An 18,619-nucleotide genomic window follows, 5' to 3' on the forward strand; every position below is an offset into this window, starting at 1 on the left:
ATGTTGAAAAAGTAATAATCCTTATTATAGTAATAATTTTCATTATCATCATTACTTAAGGCCACGGAAAAATTGTCTCTCTTGATAGCAGCAAAATCATGAATATTATCTTAATTTTTTTTGAACACATTATCAATGGCGGCAAAATCCTGAATATTTCCTGCGGTCGTGTGGTCGCTTCCCACAGTGACGTAAACGTCATCACAGTCTTACGTTATTATAGAAAATTCCTGGACATCTCCCGCCGTATGTATAAATTATCGCCGTCTCTCACGATCACGGAAACTTAATCATTGTCATCCACGATCACGGCAAAATCACGAAAATCCTCCGCGGCCGTGTGGACATCATCATTGTCTCCCACGGTCACTTAAACGTCATCGTCATCAACCGCGATCACGTTAAAATTACGAAAATGTTCCGAGGCCGTGTATTTACCATCATTGACTCCCGCGGTCGCGGGAACGTCATCTTTGTTGTGCGCGATCTCGGCAAAATCATGAATATTTCCCGCAACAGTGTAAACATCATTGTTGATCCCGCGGTCACGTAAACGTCATCGTCGTCGTCCGCGATCGCGGCAAGACATAAGACATATTTTATTTACACAATACGTTCTTTATAAAGTACATTTCATACATAAGAACAGGTGTTTTGTCATAGTGATGTATTTTATAGTAAAATTAATAGTTAAAATAATTAAAATAAACTCATGTAGGATATCAGAGAATTTTTATCTACATTATAGGGTTCTCCAATTCGTCAAGTGAATAGTAGGCTTTCTCAATTATTTTATATTTTATTTTATCTTTGAATTGAGTGGCATTTAAAGTTTTAAGATACAGGGGTAATTCATTGTACAATCTAAGTCCCATATATTGAGGGCTGTTCCTAAAAGTCGTCAATTTGTGATGTGGTAATCTGAAATTATATTTATTATTTATTATGTGTAAATTTGACTACATCTGACAAATTTTCCTTAGTGTTATGTATCCAATTTAGAATTTCATTTATCAGGGTGTCTAGTTTATTTCCATTATCAAATTTAAGACTAATTCCAGACTTTTCAAGACTAATTCCAGATTTTTCAAGACTAGTTTTTTCAACAATAAGTGGGTGTTGATACCAAAATGTATCGATTCTAGATTCTTGATACCGATACCAATTTTTATAGCTTAACCAAATTCTCTAAATAATACTACACCAACCCCTGTCTTTGTCATAAAGTAGTACCTATTATAATAATGTGGTGTTTTCAAGTAAAGAAATAATGCAGCAATAAAAAATTCTAACTAGCAAATTTGGTTTTTTTGATCATGAAATCTTCCGCGTCGCGGCAAAATCATTAACATTTCCCGCGGCTGTTTCGACATCACCGTAGTCTCCCGCGGTCACGGAAACGTCATCGTCGTCGTCCGCGATCGCGACAAAATCATGAACATTTCCCGCGGCCGAGCAGATATCATCGTCGTCTCCCGCGGTGACGGAAACGTCATCGTCATCTCCCGCGGTCACGGAAACGTCATCGTCATCTCCCGCGGTAACGGAAACATCATCGTCAACTCCCGCGATCGCGACAAAATCATGAGCATTTCCCGCGGCCGAGCAGATATCATCGTCGTCTCCCGCGGTCACGGAAACGACATAGCCATCGTCCGCGATCGCGGCAAAATCGTGAACATTTCCGGCAGCTGTTTAGACATCACCATCATCTCCCGCGGTCACGGAAACGTTATCGTCGTCGTCCGCGATCACGGCAAAATCATGAACATCTCCCGCGGCCGTGTAGACATCATCGTCTTCCCCCGCGGTCACGGAAACGTCATCGTCATCTCCCGCGGTCACGGAAACGTCATCGTCGTCGTCCGCGATCGCGACAAAATCATGAACATTTCCCGCGGCCGAGCAGATATCATCGTCGTCTCCCACGGTCACGGAAACGTCATCGTCGTTTCCCGCGGTCACGGAAACGACATCGTCGTCGTCTGCGATCGCGGAAAAATCATGAACATTTCCCGCGGCCGAGCAGATATCATCGTCGTCTCCCACGGTCACGGAAACATCACCGTTATCTCCCGCGGTCACGGAAACGCCATCGTTGTCGTCCGCGATCGCAACAAAATCATGAACATTTCCCGCGGCCGAGCAGATATCATCGTCGTCTCCCGCGGTCACGGAAACGTCATCGTCGTCGTCCGCGATCGCGATAAAATCATGAACAGTTCCCGCAGCCGAGCAGATATCATCGTCGTCTCCCGCGGTCACGGAAACGTAATCGTCGTCTCCCGCGGTCACGGAAACGTCATCGTCGTCGTCCGCGATCGCGGCAAAATCATGAACGTTTCCCGCGGCTGTTTAGATATCACCGTCATCTCCCGCGGTCACGGAAACGTTATCGTCGTCGTCCGCGATCACGGCAAAATCATGAACATTTCCCGCGGCCGTGTAGACATCAATGTCGTCTCCCGCGGTCACGGAAAAATCATCGTCATCTCCCGCGGTTTCGGAAACGTCATCGTCGTCGTCCACTATCGCGGCAAAAAAAAAATCGTGAACATTTCTCGAGGCCGTGTAGACATCATCATCATTGGCTTTTGCGGTTACGTAAACGCAAGACGACGATCGCGGCAAAATCATGAAAATTCCCGACTTTGAAATCAAATTTAATACTTAATCCCGACTTTTCAAGACCATTTTGAAATTCAATACTAATTCCCGACTTTCCCGATTTTCCTGACTACTAGACACCCTGATTTATGTATAAAACGATTTTCATTCATGCAAAATCATGAACTTCTGCGGCCGTGTAGACATAATCATCGTCGTCTTTCGCGGTCACGGCAAATCACGAATATCTTCCGCGGCCGTGTAGACATCATCATAGCCTCCCGCAGTCACGGAAACGTCATCGTCCGCAATCTCGGCAAAATCATGAATATTTCCTGCGTCCGTGTAGACATCATCATTGTTTCCCGCGGTGACGGAAACGTCATTGTCGTCCACGATCTCGCCAAAATAATTAATATTTCCCGTGGCAGTGTAAACATCATCGTTGATCTCGCGGACACGGAAACGTCATCATCGTTTCCCGCGGTCACGGAAACATCATCGTCGACGGCCGCAATCACGGCAAAATCATGAGCATATCAAGCGGCCATGTAGAAATCATCATTGTCGTCTTTCGTGGTCACGGGAAATCATGAAAATCATCCGCGGCCGTGTAGACATCATCATTGCCTCTCGCAGTTATGGAAACGGCATCGCCGTCGTCCGCGATCTCGGCAAAATCATAAACATCTGCGGCTGTGTAAACATAATCATCGTCGTCTCTCGCGGTCACAGAAACGTCATCGCCGTCGTGCGCGATATCGGCAAAATCATAAACATCTGCGGCCGTGTAGACATAATCATCGTCGTCTCCCGCGGTCACGGAAACGTCATCGCCGTCGCCCGCGATCTCGGCAAAATCATGAATATTTCCCATGGCAGTGTATACATCATTGTTGATCCCGCGGTCACGTAAACGTCATCGCCGTCTCCCGCGGTCACGGATAAGTCATCGTCGTAGGTCGCAATCGCGGCAAAATCATGAGCATTTCACGCGGCCGTGTAGAAATCATTATTGTCATCTTTCGCGGTCACGGCAAATCATGAAAATCTTCCACAGCCGTGTAGACATCATCATTGACTCCAGCGGTTAGGAAAACGTAATCGACGAAGTACACGATCGCGGTAAAATCATGAATATTTACCGCAGCCATTTAAACATCATCGTCGTCTCCCACGGTCACGGAAACATCATCGTTGTCGCCCGCGATCTCGGCAAGACGCATTTTACAACTACAATCTTCTTCCGGGGCTAAAATAAAAATCCCGGAATCGGTCCAAAAATCCCGGCCTTTTCCCGGTTTTTTCCAGGTCCCTTCAAATTCATGGTTATTTCCCGGTTCTCCCGGTTGGTATACACCCTGATTAAAGTTGTCAGCAAAAATTAATTAGAAATCATCAATTTATTGTGTTGAAAGGCCAAGTATATACTGTAGCTAGTTCAAAATAAACAACCCACACATACCTCTAACCATGAAGGAATTCAAGAATTCCCTGCTGAATACTTTCTCAATGAATTCTTCAGCCCACACATCCATGATGCATAAATCCAAAACCACTTTTAGCCAAGGTAGTTCAGAGCGATCCTGGACACAATATTTAACATTAGTACACTTTGCATTTAGTTGATTATGTTGTTATATATTACAAAATTAATCACAAATTTACTACTCATAATTTAAATATAACTTGACCTTTAGCAGCGTACTTCTTAAAAATGTGAGCTTGTTTTGATGTTAAACAGTGTATTTTGGTACTTGTAATTTGGGTTGCATTAAAAAAACACCCTGTATATAATGCTATAAAGTGGACAGCTTATCCACAATAACCAGGACCATTAAGCCCACCTTTGCTTTACAACGGTAGTTAGGGGGGTTAGGGATGAGGTGCTTCCCACTTTTACAGAGATATATTGATTCATTTATGTAATGTTTAATCAATCACATGCCTTCCTGGGTGGTTAGGTTTTCCCTCTCCTAATTCTAACGGTCAATTACCATCACTGTCTGTTTATTTTACACATAGTCAAAACCCGCCATTGCTCCAAAAAGCACTTTTCCCAAAAGATTGCAAGGGCGAGGCACTATTCTGAAAGAACCTGTACAGTCAGGCTCTGCTCTAAAAGGCACTGCTTCAAAGGGCACTGTTTCCAAAATTAGTTTTGGACCAGTTATGCCTTTTGGAGTAGTGCCTGGAGTTAGGTAATTACAAAAAAAAAAAAACAATGGTATTTATTCACCCCACAAGTGGAACAACCAAAACAAAAGGTGTTCTAAAGCCACCAACAATTGGTTAGCCCTCAGGTTAACCGATTTATATTGATATGCTAAAAGTGTGTTACCTGAATGTTAACAATAATAGGAATAAAATTAGCTTGGACTTACAAAATTAATCAAATCTTCTAACACAACCTTACCATCAATCCCTGACAAGCTTTGACCACCAGAGGCTTGATGCGGTCCCAGTTGGATGGCTTGTAGTCTGCTACAGAGAAGCCACTGAGAAAGAAGATGAGTCCTGCTGCTCCATTCTGCTCTAGCAGCCACGGCTCCTTCTCTACCTTTACTGACATGTGTTGTAGCAGAGGTAGATGACAGTGGTTCTGGTCAAACAACAATACAAGTATTAACTACGGAGAAGCCACTAAGGAAGAAGATGAGTCCTGCTGCTCCATTCTGCTCTAGCAGCCATGGCTCCTTCTCTACCTTTGCTGCCCTTCCAATGTATTCAAGCCAAATGTAGGCGTGGTTAATAATGAAGATGAAATAATAGAGTTCTTGGACTCTCTACTTCAACTTGACTTTCCTCTGGAGAAGTTCAGACCTACAGAAATTAATGCAACCATTGATAAATTGCTAAATCCGAAAAAATCTCCTGGTTCCGATTCTATCACTGGGAAAATGTTAAAAGAACTGCCGAAGAAAGGAATTATTTTAATTGCATTTCTCTTTAATTGTATATTGAGACTATACCACATACCAAATCAATTTAAGAAACCATGAAAACCTTCTCATGAAATCACTTCCTACAGACCTATAAGTTTCTTACCTATAGTGTTTAACTTGTTTGAGAAATTGTTCCTCAAAAGACTACATACAATTCGAAACTGTTTGGAAAACAAACAATTTTGTTCGGCTGCTTTCCTTGACGTCAGTCAGGCATTTGACAAAGTATGGCACTCTGGCTTACTATTCAAAATTAAGAAGTTACAACCCCATTCAGTTTTTCCTATTTTAAAATCATATCTTGCCAACAGAACTGTCTAAATTAAACATCAAAATTACTTAACTGACCTTTACCCTATAGAATCAGGAATCCCCCAAGGAAGCGTACTTGGACCATACTTGTATATTCTCGGACCTACCAGAAAGTGTAAACACTATGGTTGCCACATTTGCGGATGACACGGCGATTTTATCTGTCCACGACAATCTAGCTCAAGCTACAGCAAATTTACAGCTAAACTTGGATAAAATTTCACATTGGTTTTAAAACATGGAGGTTCAAAATTAATGAAAATAAATCAGCACACATTACTTTTACCCTAAATCAGGCTACATGTCCTCCAGTATCCATGTAACAGAAATAAAATACTTGGGCATGCACTTAGATGCAAAGCTTAATTGGAAGGCACATATCTGGACTAAAAGACGTCTAAATTTAAAAACAACTAAACTTGATTGGCTTCTTGCATCTAAATTAAAACTTAGTACACAAAATAAATTGTTACTGTACAAAACAGGCTTGACATGTAGACAGTAGCCAGGTAATTTAAACCTTAATAGTGTACAAAACAGTTCTAAAACCAATTTGGACTTATGGGATTCAGCTTTGGGGATCAGCAAGTACCTCAAACATTGGGATTAATTATTCAACGCTACCAATCAAAATTAATTGACAATGCGCCTTGGTTTGTTACCAAAACAGAATACTTCATAATGATCTTAAAATTTGAACAGTAAAAGAAGAAATTACTGAATCTAGTGAAAAGTACAAAATACAGTATCAATTGGAAAATCGTTCAAATAATCTTGCACTTAATTTATTGGACAATCACAACACCATTTACAGACTGAAGCAACATACGATATTGGACCTTCCATTCTGATTTTGGCTAAGTGTTATCAAAAAACTATCTTTGTTAGCTAGTGTTGGCAGTGGTCAATACTAGCTCATGTTCTTCAAGTTAACTTTTAATGTTGTAAGTTATTTCACTTGCTTATTTTTCAACTTTTGAACAGATTGTAAATTAAATAAAGTAAAAAAAAAAATTAATTTATATAGCCTAATATCTATTTCAGGACATGAATAAAAATAATTTATGACTTTAAAATCTTGGATCCAAGTCCAAGTGGTTGCTACCTAACATGAAAAATGAATTTGTTCCTTTTCAGATGAGTAACGTGAATTCCTTGTATGATTGGCTTTGCATATTTTCAGCCTGGTAAAGATTTACAAAGTATATCTCAAGAGTACTTACGGTGAATTTACTAAGTATGACCATTTTTAACTTCAAGATTAGTGCTTTAAGTACTCTAGATGATAAATATAAGCAATTAGAGTTAAATCTTAAATCCATGGTGTAAATCAATTTGATCTTTTATTGAGTCTTAACCAGGTATAATTTATCAAAACAGGGCCGTAACAAGGTAAGGTTGGGTCCTTGGTGAAACTAAGAAATTAGCACCCCTTGCTTACCGATGAATTGGTTTGGGTGTTGAGGGGGGGGGTGGAATACCCAGGTTGAGGTAGTAAGTTATCATCAGAACTCCAAAAGGTTACTGTGAAGTGTGATGCCTCATCATTTTTTCGTCAAACGATTACGAAATATAATTGCTATCCAAGAATTGCAGGAGACATCTGTTTTTGGTTCATCGCTATCGTCAATGGAAGATTTCAACACAGTCTCTAGTGTCACCTCGCCTCTGAGTGAGCAACCCTTGTCAAGCCAGTCCCCGACCATCGAGACCAGCAGGCCTAGTGAGCAGCAGACCAGTCCACCACCTCATCTAGTACCTGGCCATTGCAGTTACGCAGAATGTGTCTCCCTCAACACTAGTGCAGATGTCAGTGTCAGTGAAAAGCAGAGTAAAAGTGATGTGTCTGTGAGTGAAGTCAGTTCAGGAGTGATTTCAGGTAACATGGTTGTTCCTTCCTCTTCTTTTTTATCAATAATACAAAAAATCCCAAAGAATGTATAGCCTTAACTAAGAATGTGTACAGCTCTTCACAACACCGTTTTCGGAACTTCTCAAGCCACAAACCTAAACCAAACTTTGACTCCTCCAAAAACAAAATAACAATATTTCACCAAAATATAGAACATCTGGAATCTCGTAAAAATGGATTAGAAATTATTATTGACGAAATAAATCCACACTTATTAGTAATAACAGAGCATAATATGAAGGATTATGAAATTCAAAAATTCAATATTGATGGTTACACTCTTAAACATTATTTTTGTAGAAGCAATTTTACAAAAGGAGGTGTGGCATTGATGGCTAAAAATAATTTAAATAATCTAAAAATTAAGAAAATTTCAACCTCTATAATACAGGAAACATGTGAGGAGAAGGTTTTTTGAGTGTTGTGCGGTGAAGTGCTGTACCAACAATTATCAGTTTGTACTATTAGGAGTTAATCGTTCCCCAAGCGCAAGCAGTAAACTATTTTTAGATAAACTTAGTTTTGTGATTGACAGGCTCTTAGGAATTTGTAAAAATATAATTGTAGCTGGGGACATTAATATAAATGTATTGGATGAAAACCACACATATAAACAGTTTTCAAACATGCTAAAAAGCCACAGCATGACATATTTGGTGGACTTTCCCACAAGAGTTGTTAAAAATTCCAAATCCTCTATTGATAATTTTTTAACTAATATTACTGATGTACAGATGTATGTATATGGTTTAATTACTTGTTTGTCAGACCATGATGGTCAGGTACTTGAGATGAATATTACCCTTGATCATAAAAAAAAAAATCCATAGTAAAAACTTGTAGAAATCTTGGCCAAGAAAACATCAATTTGTTTAAATCAAAACTAAAAGATGAGAATTGGATGGAAATTTACATGTCTCCTATAAGTTCCATCAGAAATTTTTTTATTATTTTAATGAGTGTTTTCCACAAATTACTGTTAGAACAGGCTCCAAAAAGAATTGCTGGATGAATACTAGGTTAAGAGAAGAGAGGGAAACTATTGTTAGGGTAAGTAAGTGTGCAAGAAATCAAGACAAAGAGTGCAAAGAGCTTAAAATTCGTTAAAGAAAATTTATATTTGATCTTTTCAAAACAAAAAAAGAATATTATAACAAAAAATTAAACATTCATCAAACATTTCAAAAACAACATGGTCAATTATTAACAAGGAAGTCTTTAACGGCAAAAAACAAAAAGCACAGGAAAATATGTCATTAAAAGTTAACAACAAGATAGTTAACAATCCAAAAGAAATAACAAATAATTTTAACTCATTTTTTACAAAATCCTCAACGTTACATACAAAATTTTGTAATACTACATCAGACACCTCTTCAAAAAATATATGGTATACAAAATTGTATTTCGAACCAGTAACTGATACCGAAATAATAACTATTATACAATCTTTAAAAAATAAAACAACATCTGGCTATGACAATTTATCAGTAAAAATGTTAAAAGAGGTGAAAGATGAGACTAAATTAATTTTAATGCACCTAATTAACTCATCATTTGTAACAGGAATTTTTCCAAATGAGCTTAAAATTGCTAGAGTGGTACCTGTTTATAAGAAAAACTCTAAGAAAGATATTTCAAACTTCAGGCCAGTGTCAATTCTCCCGGCAATATCAAAGGTATATGAGAAGGCAGTGTACAACAGGTTAAACAGTTTCTTGAACCAGTGTGATCTAATTGATAATGAACAACATGGTTTCCGTGCTGGTAGATCGACAGTTACATCTGTGACGGGTCGATTATATCGGTTAGTAAATAAATAATTAAATTTGTATATTAAAGCTAAACATTATAGAATGGATTCAATGGTAGGACAACTTCGTGTGAATCCGTCAGTATTCGGAAAATCAATACGCGTGCGCTCTTGACTTCGGAACCTATCAGAAAGCAGATATGCTCCGGGTACGAGGCTAGAGGGATCTTCAGCGAGGGGATACCGTAGCGAAAGGACGTGTTTTGTTTAAGTCCATATTTCTTAAAACATAAAGACATCATTTGTACCTTCCACCGTGATATAGCTACCTCCAAATGTATTTAATGTTAAAGAGAAGTGACCCGGATATCTACAACCGTTAACTTATCAAAACGAAATAGACTTAAAGTCAAGTTGGTGAAGCGGGTGACTGTGAATAGCAAAACGCCGGTCTTCGCATCATGGTGGGAAAATGGCGATGGCAGATCCTTGTCAACGAACGGTGACGACGCCGTGGCTAAACCTAACCTACGCAGTCGCAGGAGTGCTGACGACCGAATCCAGGATTAGACCTCGTCCGGCTACGTTCATCTCATTACTACACTACTACACCAGATAAGATTTAAAAATTAATTAGGCCATATTACATAACTTATTATAAGTTAGGCTAGTTGATCTAAAGAACTATCTTGGAGATTTAAGATTCGCCCAAATGAATGTTTAATACTCTCTAACCAATTGAACTTTTCCTTTTTGTATTAATAAATTAATTTGTTATAAACAAGTGAACGTTTATTTTATTTGTAGAACAGCCCACAAGATCTGTAGCTTAATGAAATTAAGTATTAAATATAAACAGAGTAAATAAAATATTGACATTTAAATTTAAAGTAAGACAAAACATACCTTTTGAAAAGGTAAACAAACAAACAAGAAATAAACGACACAAAATGGCGTCCAACGAGTGGGCTGTTAATTTAATTGATTAAATTAATAAAAAGAACTTACAACCTGGGATAGGCTATGTCATTTTTAGGCCTAACTTTAATTGTAAAATATAGTTTAAAAATAAGTTAATTAGATTAGGCTATTTGTTAAGGATTCTGTGGTAAAAAATGAGTAGTTCGGAATCAGAGGATGGTGTTCCTTTGAGTCAAATAGGCCTATTGACTAGACCTATATCTAATGAAAATATGATTGACAATAGTAAAGAAAGTTTGGATTCCTTTAATGTAAGCCAAGAGGTAAATATTGCAAACATAGAACATTGTGATGATGTAAGTTTAGAGAATATGGATGACTTGTTAAAGGTAAATAAAGACCATGAAACTGATTTTAAGAACAATCAAAATCAGTACCATTGAACAGTAATTTTGGAGGAGGGGGTGGAGTTGCAATATTGAACAAACCGGTAGAGAGTAGAGATGATGATAAAGATGATTTAGTTAAGTTGATTACGAAAATGTTTGTTGATCTTAAGTCTGAAAGTCAAGGGTTCAAAGACGAAATTAGAACTGAATTCCGTACAATTAGGGAAATGTTTGATACACACAAAGCGGAAATGAGGGTAGTAGTAGAGGGTTTGAATAATAAGGTTATATTAGTAGCGGGAGAAGTTAGTCAAGTACAAAAATCAGTAGTAGAAATAGATAATAGGTGTAATGAAAATGCTAACGCCTGTGAGGTAAATAAAATTGAAATAATGAATGCGATGAGTAACTTGTCTACAGATGTGTCCAATAAATTTGAGGTAGTAAACGGTGTAACTTCTAGGCAAAGTGAATCACTCAATACACTGAAAGGGAAATATGATACATTCACCTCGGATTATATAAAGTGGCAGGGTGAATTTCAAGCTGAAGTTCAAAGTCAGTTAACGGAGGAAATCTCTCAATGTCAGGATAATTTAAGTGTTAAAATATACAAGGTTAGAGAAGAGTTAAATAAGGAAATACAGTTATTAAGAAGCAATAAAGCTGAGGTAGGCTTAAGTGTTAACAATAATAATAAGGTACTGGTAGGCCTACATAAAGCGACTAGCACTAAGCCGGGAGAAATAGATACTCAACAAAGGGAAAAAGCGACAATTAGTCAAGCTGAGCTATATCTGATTGAATTTCATGGTGAAAACGACAAATTTAACTCACCCAATTTATTTTTTGAATTTTGCAAAGAAATTCTGTGACCTATCGGATAGCGGATGGGAAATAAACAAGCTTACCTTATTGAAGTATCTGAAAAGCGAAGCCAATAGTTGGTTTAGGGAAATTGTTGCGGATGTTAGTACATTCGAGGAGTTTGCAAATGCGTTCAAAGCTAGGTACTGGTCAGAAAACATACAATATAAGTTTGAAGACGAGTTGCATGGTCGAGATAATTTTGTGTATGGTAAAACTGATTTGATAACATACGTAGGAAAGTATTTTGACAAGAATCAGTATTTGGATAGGCCATTGACGATGGATAATTTCATTGTGAAAATATCACACCATCTGCCTAGGGACATAGGTAGAATTTTATTAGCGGCCAGGGATATCACATCAAGGGATGAATTGATGGCATACTTGAAACGAATTTCAGAAATCCCAGTAAGTATGCAATATGAATGCGCAGATACGCCGCGTAGACAATACGATAAGCCGTACTATAGGCCTAATAACAACAATGGTAGTAATAGACAGGTAGATCATAACAGTGAAACATTCAGGCATGGGGTGGAAAATAGGTTGAAGGGAAATGACAATAGACCAGCAGACAGTAACAGTAGGCGTGGCGAAGTAGGACCTACAGAAAAATATGGGCACAAATTCCAGGATCGACGCGAACAACATAATAGATACCCCAATGATAATTCTAGGAGGTTAGGCCCACAAAATAACCAATGACAATTTAAGGCGAGCGCTTCAGATAACACGATAAAAGTTAACACTGGTATAGTAAAATCAGGGAATAACAGTTTTGATCCAAATGTTATAGGATTTCAATTATTATCAGACAGTTATGGGGTTAGGTTAGGTCACCAAATCTTAAATAACCGTGTTATGCGCTCGCATAATGATAAGAATTGTATTAATTTTTGTGTTGGGGGGAATAAAATACAAGACCTCATTAAGCTAATTGAAGAAAATCCTAATGAACTTAACAGCAATGTAATCACCTGGATAGGTGTGAATAATTTATTAAATGGGGATGATATTAAGACCATTTGTTCATTATATGACGTATTATTGGGTAAGCTATATGAACTAAAGAAAAATGTGTTAGTTATAGAAGTACCAGTTGTGCCTAGGCTTATAAATCAAGGTAGGGATCATATCCGTCAGGTTAATGAGATTAATGAACACTTAAAATCTTTTGATAGAAAAATGAAGACAAAATTCCTTCCAATTAATGACCTACTTATGACAAATAATAAGATATGCATAGATTTATATGAGAAGGAAATTAAAATTAAGAATAAAATATACCCTGATATGGTTCACTTAAATGAAAAGGGATTAAAACTAATATATGACCGTTGTACAAAATTTATTGAAACACAGAGGAAAATAATGGCTAGTAGTTCTTTTACATGTCAAATAAAAAAGCCTAGTGAACAAAATCAATTAGTGGGGGGTCCTGAGCTAAGAGAAGAGCTCTTAGATGAAAACAGTTATAATAACCCTGTATCAAATCAGGTTGGGACAGCCTTGCTGGAACTAGAAATAATGATAGGCGAGGTTAGGGTAAAAAGTATAGTGGATTCTGGTTCACAAGCAACTATTATGTCAGAAGATATGTATGACATGTTAAAATCAAATAGTCATATGAAATACTGGAGTTACCAGTGACAAATGTTTCCATACAAGGGATAACGGGAGTTAAATCAAAGAAAGTAAATAAACAAATATACTTACCCTGTAGATTAAATGACTCAGTCTTTGACATTCCATGCTTTATTGTCAGGGGCATACCTACCATATTAATTATGGGCTGTGATTTTTTTGAAAAGTTCAAGGCGATGATTGATTTTGAAAGTAACTGTATGATTTTAAATAATGGCAATGAAAAAACAAAAGTAAAGTTAAGTAGGGGTAAAGAGAATGGATGTATTTGTGGGATTAAAGTGATATATTCCAATTTCTTGAATACAGTAAATAGCAATGAACAAATCGAACTGGCAATGAATAGAGTCATTGATTCTCAAAATAACAGTAAGAATCTCGATAATGATGCGAAAATACTAAAAGTAGGCGTCGATACCAATAATGGAATCAGTGAAATTATTACTGATGTACAGATGAGCAATCCTAAAATATCTAGTGAGAGTATAAGAAAATTGGCTGAGGTTTTGAATGATAATAGTAAAGTATTTTCAGATAAGCCAGGTTTAATTAAAGGATTTGAAGCTAAGATTAATTTAACACAAGATAATCCGTTTGTAGGAAAGTCATATCCGATTCCATATCATAAAAGACAAGATGTACAAAAGGAAATAGAGAGTTTACTAGAAAATCAAATAATTGAAAGAACAAATAGTCCCTATAGCAATAGTTTGGTTGCAGTAACAAAGAAAGATGGTTCGACTCGAGTTTGTTTAGACAGCCGTAGAATAAATAAGTACATAATTAATGACTGTGAAAGAACTGAGAAAATTGAGACCATTTTACAAAGATTTTCGGGAACTAAATACTTAAGCTCAATTGATTTGACACAGGGATTTTTGCAGGTGGCTTTAAATAAAGAATCTAGAAAATATGTGGCATTTACCTTTAATGGGGCAAATTACTTTTATCAGCGCTTACCTTTTGGTTTGAAAACCTCGTCTGCTACTTTTATCAAAGCAATGTCGCACATATTTAAAGGTGATTTTGATTCTTTTATGACTACATACGTTGATGATATATTGATTTTTTTCCAAAACACTGGACGAACACATAGAACACATTAAATTCGTCCTTGGTAGATTAGCAGAATTCGGAGCCACAGTAAAGTTAAATAAATGTAAGTTTTTTCAGTCGGAAATCAACTTTCTAGGATACATAATTTCATCAGAAGGTATAACTATGGATCCGGAGAAAATAAGTAAAATTTTGGAATTAAAAGATCCTCGGAATGTAAAAGAATTACAGTCAGTACTAGGACTTATGAATTATTACAGGTGCTTTCATTATAAATATTCCGAGTTAACCAACAAATTTAGTCATTTGCTGAACGGAAAAAATAGGTGGAAATGGGGTAAAGTAGAGTCTGAAAACTTTGATGTTTTGAAAAAAGAATTTCTTAAGTCAGTTATGTTAAATCACCCAGATTTTCAGAAAGAATATTTCATAGGGACGGATGCATCTGACAGTGCGATTGCATGTGTATTATACCAGCAGGATGATCAGGGTAATGATAAAGTAATAATGTTTGCAAGTCGGAAATGATTGGAAACTGAAAAGGCTTATTCGATCACCGAGAAGGAATTGTTAGCTTTAATTTTTGCGTGCAACAAGTTTAGGGCATATCTAATAGGACATTGTAGAATTGTCGTAAGAACTGATCATAAGGCTTTAACATTTTTGTCCAACTGTAAATTAACTCATGGTAGGCTGTTACGATGGGTATTAGTATTGCAAGAATTCAATTTAGAAATTCAATACATACCCGGTAAGGAAAATGTAGTGTGTGATATTCTCTCTCGAGTAAAGGAATATGGTTTTGAGGACAAAGATAAGAACGTGGTAAAGATACTAAAAGGTAAATTAAACTTGGGTTTTAAAGAGAGTGAAGTAAAGAAAATCATATGTAATCTGAAGGAAAGTCAAATGAGTGATGACAAATATGGTAAAATCATTGAAATACTAGAATCTGATAACGACGAAATAGAGAAAGATAAGTTGAATAGGGTATTCAAACTTTACAATGGTTTATTGTTCAAAAACTCTAAGGATGACGATGAATTATGGAGAATTTGCATTCCGCAAAGTAAAGTAAATAGCATAATCGATTTTGCTCATAGAAAGTACGGTCATTTTGGTGGTCATAAAATTTATTTGACACTAAGAGAGTTTTGTGTGTTTAATAATATGGAAAAAGTAATCAAAGAACAGTTGAAAAAATGTATTTTGTGCCAAAAGACAAAACACAGCAATAAACACAATGAAGGTAGTATACAGTCAATATCTGTTGATCGATTACTTCAACTAGTAAGCGTTGATTTAATAGGCGAATTACCGGCTGGGAAGTTCGGGGCAAAATACATTTTGTCAATGGTTGATATTTTTAGTAAATTTGTAAAGCTTTATGCAATAAGGTCAGCTAATGCAGTAACCATAATTAAAAAGGTTGAACATTTTAATAACACAGTAGGAAAAATTGAATGTATATTGAGTGATAACGGTAGTCAATTTACATCAAACAAATGGTATGAGGGCCTAGATAAATTGAAAATAAAATACATTCATTCATCTGTTTATAATCCACAAAGTAACCCAGTAGAAAGATACAATAAAGAAGTAAATTGGATGTGTAGGGCCTATTGTTATGAAAAACATACAAAATGGACTGAGTATTTACAATATGTTGAAGATTGTCTAAACGTGTCAGTTAGTAGCATAACCGAGCAAACTCCCTATACACTAATGTATGGAGTAAGGCCTGAAAACATGTTTAAGCGATTAGTGAATTTCCCTAATAGTCAGCTAAATTATGAAAAGCTGTTAAGGATAGTCAGAGATAAAACAAAGAAAAAGTTACTGCAACGAAAAGTTAAGTTTGATAAAAAAGTAGTAGGTATGAAATATGAAATTGGGCAAAAGGTATTGATTAAAACACATTGTTTATCTGATAAGTTGGGGAAAAAGATTAAAAAGTTCTTTCAATTATATGAAGGCCCATATGAGGTTGTTCAAATAAAATTTGAAAATGCATATGTTTTGAAAGATATTGAATCAAATCAAATTAAGGGAGACATATAATATAAGGCAATTAAAGAAGTTCATGGAGTGAAGTTAAGTGTAATTAGATCAAAATAGGTTTTTGTTTGTGAGTTACTGTCTGTTTGTACCCTTAAACAAAACGGAACAAGGTGCACGAGCCTATGGGAGTAGACTGACCATATGGCTAAAAAAAAAAAAAAGATTGGACAATGTTTGCTGATTCATGATAGGGGAGAAGGTATATAAGATGAGAATTCATAGGTAAAACATAGTATCGTCCATTGAAGTTGTTAAAATATATCTCTTTTATTGTTGATTCATTAGATTACAATAGTGGTATGGAATAAGCAACGGTTATCATTACTAAGTCAATTCATGGGACTTTGACAACAAGCTGAGATTTAGGAATTTGTTGATATAAAGTAGTTAATCCATATTGCTATTTAAACGATAATATTAAGTATTGTTTTCACAAATGATGATTTCATTTATGGTAATTGATGTTAGTTTTAAGTAGTGTATTTCAGCAAAATATGAAAATTGTATAGGTGATGTGATGATTCTATTCTGTATGAAGATTTTTTGAGTTTAAGATTGTAAGATACTGAGAGATTTCCTATCCAGCAAATTATTGGTACTTATAATGTAATGCGATTTTAAGATTTATTGAAAAATAGTAGGCAAGTTAAAGCCGCATTAGTTGTCAGGAAGATATCATATTTGTCTATCCAGTGATGAGTGATATAGGAAAATTATAAGACAGGATCCCCAGTAAAAGTTTGAAGTATTTATCTGAGAATAAATTAAACATGCATGGAAAGTTTAATAGAATGGATAATAGTGGGACATTGCGGATCGGAGTATCTTGGGAGGAATAATTTAGTAGTAGAAATGGGAGATTTGAGTCAAAATATCAGAAGTAATGGTTTAGGAACTGAGCAATGGTACTTGATGATGAATTTCATTTTTTGACATATTTGGTAATTAGATGTCTTATAAAAAAAAATGTTTTACCACTTGGTCACATAATCTTAGGATTTTGTATGTTAATTCATTGTTGGTGTGCTAAAATTGTTTTGGTTTTGTTAAACCATAATAGCAAAAAAGGTTTTGAATAATATTTAGTAATAGGTAGGAGTATACCACACAAATCCTAGGGCCTCTATCGTATTTAGGATATGTTTGTGACTCATAAGGTGCAATAGAACATTGGACATTAAATATGATGCACTGCTGTTATCAAAGTGAAAGTGAGAAAGGACTCCAATGGACACTAGCATGATAATATTTGAGTGGTGTTTAATCATATATTTAGAGGGTGTTTTAAATTAGAGTAATTGGACATTATAATCGAATCAAATGCCAATGACAATTTATTTAGAAAAATGGAACAATTTCATTAAGTAAATTGCAATTTAACTCATAAAATTCAGACTTTATGTTCATTGCATTTAATAAATTGCAATTATTGTGTGTATTGTATTGAATAATTTCAGGTTTGATAAATATGTTGTGTTGTTTTGCCAATATAGGTAAGAAATTTTCTTTGTTTTGATAATGTTAATATGGTTATTGTATAAGGTAATTGAAAGCTCTTCGTAATGAATGAAATGAGTTGTAAGTTTATTTTGAAATGGTAATTGAAATATATGTTAGAGTTTGATACATTTTTAAGATAGGTAGTGAGATAAAAAAAAAAAAAATTGTAAAATGAGATGAACAGCCTTTGGAGGAAGTAGATTTTTTTTTTTTTTATATTCGTAGACAAAATTTGTAAAAAAAAAATCTAGGGGGTATCTGTGACGGGTCGATTATATCGGTTAGTAAATAAATAATTAAATTTGTATATTAAAGCTAAACATTATAGAATGGATTCAATGGTAGGACAACTTCGTGTGAATCCGTCAGTATTCGGAAAATCAATACGCGTGCGCTCTTGACTTCGGAACCTATCAGAAAGCAGATATGCTCCGAGTACGAGGCTAGAGGGATCTTCAGCGAGGGGATACCGTAGCGAAAGGACGTGTTTTGTTTAAGTCCATATTTCTTAAAACATAAAGACATCATTTGTACCTTCCACCGTGACATAGCTACCTCCAAATGTATTTAATGTTAAAGAGAAGTGACCCGGATATCTACAACCGTTAACTTATCAAAACTAAATAGACTTAAAGTCAAGTTGGTGAAG

At 36.0% G+C, this 18,619-nt stretch overlaps 1 protein-coding gene across 4 annotated transcripts in view; it reads right to left on the minus strand.

The window, feature by feature from the left end:
• Positions 1 to 18,619, minus strand: part of LOC128983277 (uncharacterized) — a 146,263-nt gene that overhangs the window by 61,680 nt on the left and 65,964 nt on the right. For all 4 annotated transcript variants that reach the window (XM_054402544.1, XM_054402536.1, XM_054402527.1 and 1 more), the window contains 2 exons: positions 5,024 to 5,209; positions 4,073 to 4,193 (listed from right to left, as the gene is read on the minus strand). In XM_054402544.1, the coding sequence (XP_054258519.1) occupies positions 4,073 to 4,193; positions 5,024 to 5,209 (307 nt within the window). The remainder of the gene's footprint in view (positions 1 to 4,072; positions 4,194 to 5,023; positions 5,210 to 18,619) is intronic.

This window comes from Macrosteles quadrilineatus, unplaced genomic scaffold (assembly GCF_028750875.1).
Source record: "Macrosteles quadrilineatus isolate MER2022 unplaced genomic scaffold, UCM_ALF_1.0 Scaffold_1__1_contigs__length_201487025, whole genome shotgun sequence".
Lineage (NCBI taxonomy): Eukaryota > Metazoa > Arthropoda > Insecta > Hemiptera > Cicadellidae > Macrosteles > Macrosteles quadrilineatus.